General features: G+C 38.0%; 1 protein-coding gene across 1 annotated transcript in view; it reads right to left on the bottom strand.

Annotated features, from left to right (window-relative positions):
• Nucleotides 1–835: 835 nt before the first annotated feature.
• Nucleotides 836–9823, bottom strand: part of EFCAB13 (EF-hand calcium binding domain 13) — a 111386-nt gene continuing 102398 nt past the window's right edge. Inside the window, 2 exon segments of the mRNA XM_032591226.2 lie at nucleotides 836–984; nucleotides 9397–9468. Coding sequence (XP_032447117.1) covers nucleotides 836–984; nucleotides 9397–9468 — 221 coding nt within the window.

Below are 9823 nucleotides of genomic sequence, written 5' to 3'. Positions count from 1 at the left end.
GTGGGGGAAAAAAAAGCTCTAAGTCACTAATATTGAGGATGAAAATGAAGGTATCATTACAGATGAAGCAGAAATCAAAAAAGATAAAAAGCAGATGTCAAGGACAACTTTATCCAATACATTTGAAAAGTCAGATGAAATGGACAAATTCCTATAAAGACACAGCCTGCCAAAATTGACAGGAAAATAGAATATTTTCTTGGTAATACCATACAATTTAAGAAATTAAATCAATAATACAGAATTTTTCCATAAATAAACTCTAGGCCCATAAGGCTTCACCTGTGAGTTCTGCTTAACATTTGAGGAAGAAAAAATCTCTTACAGAGAATAGGAAAGTAAAGAATATTCCCCAACTCTTTTGAAAACGTAGCAAAAATGATATTCAACAATACCAGTCATTAAAATAATGCAGTTATGTTGTACATTTATAAACATCTGCTTCCCTGAGCCAATGCCACAGGCAACACCCCCTGAGGTATTCCTGGATATCAGCATAGTTTACCTTCCAAAGGGTTAACACGTGGCGAAGGGCCTCACAGACTCTGTTGTACTCTGTGCATGGCATTCTGGTTGAATACTGCCCATGCCAGTCAGTTCACAAAGTGACCTCATCTCCCAAGTACCACCACCCACAGGGATAAAGTAGGCCCAGACTCACCCATCTGTTCAGTCTCACAGAGCTCAGGCTTGGCACACTATGGTGGCACTGGTGCTCACCAGTCATCTCACTGCAGCCCCCCCCAGGGTGCCCTCCATTGCTGTATACCCCATCCGTACATCTCCCATCCCCACTGGTAGATGATGGCCTTTACAACTAGATGCATTCAGACTACTAACCGTGTTCAGGTCCATGTCTTAATACTTCATCAAGTAAAACATTAGCTGCATGAAAGTCATTGTTCATCAATAATGCCTTGAGGTCAGAGACATCAATCAGATCATTCTGGAGAATTTGAACAGTAACTAAGAGTAGCTGTGTAACTGAGAAAAAAAAAAGAGCAAAAACATGCTTCAACAGCAGAAATAAGAGTACACTGTTCACTTTCACTTAATGGGCTTGAGTTGCATAAAAGAAGTTTACATGAAATTACTAGTAGTTTTATTTTTTTTTTTTTTGGTTTTGAAGTTTTTTTTTTTTTTTATGAAATTTATTGACAAATTGGTTTCCATACAACACCCAGTGCTCATCCCAAAAGGTGCCCTCCTCAATACCCATCACCCACCCTCCCCTCCCTCCCACCCCCCATCAACCCTCAGTTTGTTCTCAGTTTTTAACAGTCTCTTATGCTTTGGCTCTCTCCCACTCTAACCTCTTTTTTTTTTTTTTTTTCCTTCCCCTCCCCCATGGGTTCCTGTTAAGTTTCTCAGGATCCACATAAGAGTGAAACCATATGGTATCTGTCTTTCTCTGTATGGCTTATTTCACTTAGCATTACACTCTCCAGTTCCATCCACGTTGCTACAAAGGGCCATATTTCATTTTTTCTCATTGCCACATAGTACTCCATTGTGTATATATACCACAATTTCTTTATCCATTCATCAGTTGATGGACATTTAGGCTCTTTCCATAATTTGGCTATTGTTGAGAGTGCTGCTATGAACATTGGGGTACAAGTGCCCCTATGCATCAGTACTCCTGTATCCCTTGGATAAATTCCTAGCAGTGCTATTGCTGGGTCATAGGGTAGGTCTATTTTTAATTTTCTGAGGAACCTCCACACTGCTTTCCAGAGCGGCTGCACCAATTTGCATTCCCACCAACAGTGCAAGAGGGTTCCCGTTTCTCCACATCCTCTCCAGCATCTATAGTCTCCTGATTTGTTCATTTTGGCCACTCTGACTGGCGTGAGGTGATACCTGAGTGTGGTTTTGATTTGTATTTCCCTGATAAGGAGCGACGCTGAACATCTTTTCATGTGCCTGTTGGCCATCTGGATGTCTTCTTTAGAGAAGTGTCTATTCATGTTTTCTGCCCATTTCTTCACTGGGTTATTTGTTTTTCGGGTGTGGAGTTTGGTGAGCTCTTTATAGATTTTAGATACTAGCCCTTTGTCCGATATGTCATTTGCAAATATCTTTTCCCATTCCGTTGGTTGCCTTTTAGTTTTGTTGGTTGTTTCCTTTGCTGTGCAGAAGCTTTTTATCTTCATAAGGTCCCAGTAATTCACTTTTGCTTTTAATTCCCTTGCCTTTGGGGATGTGTCGAGTAAGAGATTGCTACGGCTGAGGTCAGAGAGATCTTTTCCTGCTTTCTCCTCTAAGGTTTTGATGGTTTCCTGTCTCACATTTAGGTCCTTTATCCATTTTGAGTTTATTTTTGTAAATGGTGTGAGAAAGTGGTCTAGTTTCAACCTTCTGCATGTTGCTGTCCAGTTCTCCCAGCACCATTTGTTAAAGAGGCTGTCTTTTTTCCATTGGATGTTCTTTCCTGCTTTGTCAAAGATGAGTTGGCCATACGTTTGTGGGTCTAGTTCTGGGGTTTCTATTCTATTCCATTGGTCTGTGTGTCTGTTTTTGTGCCAATACCATGCTGTCTTGATGATGACAGCTTTGTAGTAGAGGCTAAAGTCTGGGATTGTGATGCCTCCTGCTTTGGTCTTCTTCTTCAAAATTCCTTTGGCTATTCGGGGCCTTTTGTGGTTCCATATGAATTTTAGGATTGCTTGTTCTAATTTCGAGAAGAATGCTGGTGCAATTTTGATTGGGATTGCATTGAATGTGTAGATAGCTTTGGGTAGTATTGACATTTTGACAATATTTATTTTTCCAATCCATGAGCAGGGAATGTCTTTCCATTTCTTTAAGTCTTCTTCAATTACCTTCATAAGCTTTCTATAGTTTTCAGCATACAGATCCTTTACATCTTTGGTTAGATTTATTCCTAGGTATTTTATGCTTCTTGGTGCAATTGTGAATGGGATCATTTTCTTTATTTGTCTTTCTGTTGCTTCATTGTTAGTGTATAAGAATGCAACTGATTTCTGGACATTGATTTTGTATCCTGCAACTTTGCTGAATTCATGTATCAGTTCTAGCAGACTTTTGGTGGAGTCTATCGGATTTTCCATGTATAATATCATGTCATCTGCAAAAAGCGAAAGCTTGACTTCATCTTTGCCAATTTTGATGCCTTTGATTTCCTTTTGTTGTCTGATTGCTGATGCTAGAACTTCCAGCACTATGTTAAACAACAGCGGTGAGAGTGGGCATCCCTGTCGTGTTCCTGATCTCAGGGAAAAAGCTCTCAGTTTTTCCCCGTTGAGGATGATGTTAGCTGTGGGCTTTTCATAAATGGCTTTTATGATCTTTAAGTATGTTCCTTCTATCCCGACTTTCTCAAGGGTTTTTATTAAGAAAGGGTGCTGGATTTTGTCAAAGGCCTTTTCTGCATCGATTGACAGGATCATATGGTTCTTCTCTTTTTTTTTGTTAATGTGATGTATCACGTTGATTGATTTGCGAATGTTGAACCAGCCCTGCATCCCAGGAATGAATCCCACTTGATCATGGTGAATAATTCTTTTTATATGCTGTTGAATTCGATTTGCTAGTATCTTATTGAGAATTTTTGCATCCATATTCATCAGGGATATTGGCCTGTAGTTCTCTTTTTTTACTGGGTCTCTGTCTGGTTTAGGAATCAAAGTAATACTGGCTTCATAGAATGAGTCTGGAAGTTTTCCTTCCCTTTCTATTTCTTGGAATAGCTTGAGAAGGATAGGTATTATCTCTGCTTTAAATGTCTGGTAGAACTCCCCTGGGAAGCCATCTGGTCCTGGACTCTTATTTGTTGGGAGATTTTTGATAACCGATTCAATTTCTTCGCTGGTTATGGGTCTGTTCAAGCTTTCTATTTCCTCCTGATTGAGTTTTGGAAGAGTGTGGGTGTTCAGGAATGTGTCCATTTCTTCCAGATTGTCCAATTTGTTGGCATATAATTTTTCATAGTATTCCCTGATAATTGTTTGTATCTCTGAGGGATTGGTTGTAATAATTCCATTTTCATTCATGATTTTATCTATTTGGGTCATCTCCCTTTTCTTTTTGAGAAGCCTGGCTAGAGGTTTGTCAATTTTGTTTATTTTTTCAAAAAACCAACTCTTGGTTTCGTTGATCTGCTCTACAGTTTTTTTAGATTCTATATTGTTTATTTCTGCTCTGATCTTTATTATTTCTCTTCTTCTGCTGGGTTTAGGCTGCCTTTGCTGTTCTGCTTCTATTTCCTTTAGGTGTGCTGTTAGATTTTGTATTTGGGATTTTTCTTGTTTCTTGAGATAGGCCTGGATTGCAATGTATTTTCCTCTCAGGACTGCCTTCGCTGCGTCCCAAAGCGTTTGGATTGTTGTATTTTCATTTTCGTTTGTTTCCATATATTTTTTGATTTCTTCTCTAATTGCCTGGTTGACCCACTCATTCGTTAGTAGGGTGTTCTTTAACCTCCATGCTTTTGGAGGTTTTCCAGACTTTTTCCTGTGGTTGATTTCAAGCTTCATAGCATTGTGGTCTGAAAGTATGCATGGTATAATTTCAATTCTTGTAAACTTATGAAGGGCTGTTTTGTGACCCAGTATATGATCTATCTTGGAGAATGTTCCATGTGCACTCGAGAAGAAAGTATATTCTGTTGCTTTGGGATGCAGAGTTCTAAATATATCTGTCAAGTCCATCTGATCCAATGTCTCATTCAGGGCCCTTGTTTCTTTATTGACTGTGTGTCTAGATGATCTATCCATTTCTGTAAGTGGGGTGTTAAAGTCCCCTGCAATTACCACATTCTTATCAATAAGGTTGCTTCTGTTTATGAGTAATTGTTTTATATACTTGGGGGCTCCGGTATTCGGCGCATAGACATTTATAATTGTTAGCTCTTCCTGATGGATAGACCCTGTAACTATTATATAATGTCCTTCTTCATCTCTTGTTACAGCCTTTAATTTAAAGTCTAGTTTGTCTGATATAAGTATGGCTACTCCAGCTTTCTTCTGGCTTCCAGTAGCATGATAAATAGTTCTCCATCCCCTCACTCTGAATCTAAAGGTGTCCTCAGGTCTAAAATGAGTCTCTTGTAGACAGCAAATAGATGGGTCTTGTTTTTTTTATCCATTCTGATACCCTATGTCTTTTGGTTGGCGCATTTAATCCGTTTACATTCAGTGTTATTATAGAAAGATACGGGTTTAGAGTCATTGTGATGTCTGTATGTTTTATGCTTGTAGTGATGTCTCTGGTACTTTGTCTCACAGGGTCCCCCTTAGGATCTCTTGTAGGGCTGGTTTAGTGGTGACAAATTCCTTCAGTTTTTGTTTGTTTGGGAAGACCTTTATCTCTCCTTCTATTCTAAATGACAGACTTGCTGGATAAAGGATTCTCGGCTGCATATTTTTGCTGTCTAGCACCCTGAAAATCTCGTGCCAATTCTTTCTGGCCTGCCAAGTTTCAAAAGAGAGATCAGTCACGAGTCTTATAGGTCTCCCTTTATATGTGAGGGCACGTTTACCCCTTGCTGCTTTCAGAATTTTCTCTTTATCCTTGTATTTTGCCAGTTTCACTATGATATGTCGTGCAGAAGATCGATTCAAGTTACGTCTGAAGGGAGTTCTCTGTGCCTCTTGGATTTCAATGCCTTTTTCCTTCCCCAGATCTGGGAAGTTCTCAGCTATGATTTCTTCAAGTACCCCTTCAGCACCTTTCCCTCTCTCTTCCTCCTCTGGGATACCAATTATGCGTATATTATTTCTTTTTAGTGTATCACTTAGTTCTCTAATTTTCCCCTCATACTCCTGGATTTTTTTTATCTCTCTTTTTCTCAGCTTCCTCTTTTTCCATAACTTTATCTTCTAGTTCACCTATTCTCTCCTCTGCCTCTTCCATCCGAGCTGTGGTGGTTTGCATTTTGTTTTGCATTTCCTTTAAAGCGTTTTTCAGCTCCTCGTGACTGTTCCTTAGTCCCTTGATCTCTGTAGCAAGAGATTCTCTGCTGTCCTGTATACTGTTTTCCAGCCCAGCGATTAATTTTATGACTATTATTCTAAATTCACTTTCTGTTATATTATTTAAATCCTTTTTGATCAGCTACTAGTAGTTTTAAAAACCATTGTGTATTATAACAGCTAGCAGTTACTGAACACTAAGTGCTGGAGACTCTTCTGAGTACTTCCACTTTACCTATTTAAGTCTATTATTACCTATAATAATTCCAAGATAGGCATTATTATCCCCATTTTTCAGATGAAGGAATTGAGGTTAGTGAGATTTAAAAAATTTTTTTTTTAATGTTTATATATTATTGAGAGAGAGAGAGAGACAGACAGACAGACCATGAGCAGGGAAGGGTCAGAGAGAGACAAAGATGCAGAATCTGAAGCAGGCTCCGGGTTCTGAGTTGTCAGCACAGACTCCAACGTGGGGCTCAAACTCACTAACCGCGAAATCATGACCTGAGCTGAAGTTGGGCGCTTAACCAACTAAGCCACCCAGGCACCCCGAGGTTTGTGAGATTAAGTGATTTACTAAAGAACATACTGGTATTAAGTGGCAGGGCCAGGATTCAAATCCAGGCATGATATTTCCAAAGCCCATGCTCTTAACTACTGTGCCTTTCAAGTAGACATATGTAACTGGTCAACCATTATGCCTACAGCTACATAATACTTCATATGTGGACCCTGAAATAATTGTGAAGCATTACAAAGAAGTTTACATCAAAACTTTATTGCCTTATTTCACTTAAAGTTATGTTACAGAGACAAAATAAGAAGAAGAAGAAGGTGCTGTTTCTGTAAGTCATGTTCTTTATATTTATCTTATAGCCCCACAAATGTTGACAGCCTTGGTCACTTTCCAATGCCTTCAAACAGTTGTGGTTGTTGATGCTGTTTAATTTAGTCCACATTTTACTAGTTGTTCTCAGCAGGAGGGTTGGTTTCACATAAGCTACTCCATCATAGTCAGAAGTAGAACCAGGTAACTCAAGCTTTATAGGTAAATTTGATGCCCTGCTCTGGTTGAAAATTACTGTTTAGGTTATTACTTTACTACAAAGCTATAGTGATTAAGACCATGTGGCATAAGAATAAATAAAAATCAATGGAATGGAACTGGGAGTCTAGAAATAAATCCATACATTTCTGATCAATTGATTTTTTACAAGGATGGCAAAACCATTTATTTAAGGGGGAAAAGAATGATCTTGTCAACAAATGATGCTGGGGTAACTGGCTATCTGCATGCAAAAGAATTAAAGTGGACTCCCATCTCACACCACATACAAACATTAACTCAAAATGAATCAAAGATTGAAATTAAAAGGCTAAAACTATAAAATTCTTAGAAGAAAACATTAGTATAAATCTTAATGATCTTGGATTATGTTTAGACATGATATCAAAAGAAGTGACAAAAGAAAATATAAACTGGATTTCACCCAATTTAAAAACGTTTGTGCTTCAAAGGACACCACCAAGAAAGAGAAAAGACCCATAAAATTGGAGAAAAGATTTGCAAATCATCTATCTGATAAAGCTATAGTATCCAGGATATAAGAACCCTAACAACTTGACAAATAACCCAATTTTAAAATAAGCAAAGGATACATATCTCTAAATGGCCAGTAAAACATGCAAAGATGTTCAAAGTTATCAGCCATCAGGGAAATGCAAAACAAAACCACAGTGAGATACTTGTGAGACCAGGCTAGAATAAAAAAGACAGACAATGTAACAAGTACTGACAAGGATTTAAAGAAATGTACAATGCTGTTGGGAATGTAAAATGGGGCAGCTGCTTTGGAAAACGTTCCAGCAGCTCCTCAAGTTGAAGGTAAAGTTACCACGTGACCCAGTAGTTCCATTCCTAGGTAGGTATCTGAGAGAAATGTAAATGTACGTCCACACAAAAACCTGTACTCAAAAAAATTTACACATGTTCATAGCAGCATTATTCTTAGTGGCCAAAAAAGGGAAACAACCCGAATGTCTATGAACTGATAAATGGCCAAAGAAAATGTGGTATAACCACAGAATATTATTCTACCACGAAAAGGAATAAAGTACTCATTTATGGTATAATACAGGTGAACCTTAAAAACAGTATGCTGGGGCGCCTGGGTGGCTCAGTCGGTTGAGCGGCCGACTTCAGCTCAGGTCATGATCTCATGGTTTCGTGGGTTTGAGCCCCACATCGTGCTGACAGCTCAGAGCCTGGAGCCTGCTTCGGATTCCGTGTCTCCCTCTCTCTCTGTCCCTCCCCCGCTCTCTCTCTCTCTCAAAAATAAACATTAAAAATTAAAAAAAAAAAAAACCAGTATGCCAAATGAAAGAAGCCAGACACAAAAAGCCACATATTATATGATTCTAGTTATATGATGTCCAAAAATCAACACACATAGAAAGCAGACTAGTGGTTGTCAGTGGCTGGGGAGAGTGGGGAAATAAGCACTACAGGGTACAGGGGTTTTTTTTTGGACGTGATGAAAATGTCCCAGAATTAGAGTGTGATGGTTGCACAACTTTGTGAATATACCAAAAACCACTGAATTGAACACCTTAAAAGGATGAGATTTTATGGTATGTGATTTATATCTCAGTAAAAATGTACGTTTGATAAATAATGCCATTGATTATAAAGGTGTTCTAATTTTAGAGATATTAAAACATGAAGAAAAAAAGACATTTGTTTCCCCAACGCATTTAGAAATACATTGTTGGCAGGGTGTCTGCATTTGTGGAGAGTTCTTCGGTAGGTGTTCTCTGTAGACATGGGGGTTTAGGGAAAGATGCTGGTGTTGAAATGGTTTCCCTAATTTCAAGGAGCACGAGAGGAACTTTGGAGACAAAGACCAAGCAATTGTCTTTATGCAGCAGGGGCAAAATGATGTGGTTAGGCCACAGAAATGACATGGTAGTAAGAATGATACAGGGATTAATGGCCCAAGCATTTAAAGAAACTAGATAGATGAAGCTAAGATTTCTATAAATGAAATCAATGGCCAGTCCATTTGGGTAAACCTGAAAACTCCAAAGGCCTGACTTGAGACAGCACAGAGGGTAGTGGTCCCTCACCCAATTTCCGCACCTGATTTAATTCATAGATCCAGAACCCCTTGAGTGAAGAAAAATTTATCTCCTCTTGAGGAAGGACTTTATATTAACAGCAAAGGTATTTACTGTGTATCTTCTTCAACCCTGTTTTATTTCTTTTCACTCCTTTATAACTTTGCCCCATTTTCACTTGTTTTTTTTTTTTTATATCGCATAAGCTGCTTGAAATCCTTTTTGAAACTATAGAGACTACAAATTAAACCCTTGAAATCCATTTAGTGATTTTTTTTTAAATGTGATTTCATTATCTTTATTTTACAGTCACTTCTTTAAACTGGAAGTATTCACTTACCTATGGACTCTTTGAAAGGTGGACTTCCTTTAATTCTTTCAAAGAAATCTTTTAAATTCACCTCATTATTATCTGAAAATATCAAAATCAAGCATATTGTCATTAAAACCCTGATAGTACACAAAATAAAGGCTCTGATTAACAATACCTAAAATCTCATTCTACCTTATTTTCTCTCTCAAATGGCTGAAACTATTTCAGTGTAATTTTTCATACTTTCAGGAACCACACCCATTGATCAGTTAATGATATTAATAGTTCACTTTTTTTGACTTCTTACTCAAAAGTAAGAACTTAAAATAACTTTTGAGTTCCTTATGTATACTAAGTATCCTTTTATGATGCTTCACATTTATTAACTAAAATATGTACAAGAATTCTATAACATGCTTGATATGCTTATCCTTAAAAGATGAAAGAAAAGAGA

This window comes from Lynx canadensis, chromosome E1 (genome assembly GCF_007474595.2).
Source record: "Lynx canadensis isolate LIC74 chromosome E1, mLynCan4.pri.v2, whole genome shotgun sequence".
In the NCBI taxonomy this organism is placed as follows: Eukaryota; Metazoa; Chordata; class Mammalia; order Carnivora; family Felidae; genus Lynx; species Lynx canadensis.
Note: the sequence above shows the minus strand (reverse complement) of the source record. Positions and strands in the feature narration are given on the sequence as shown.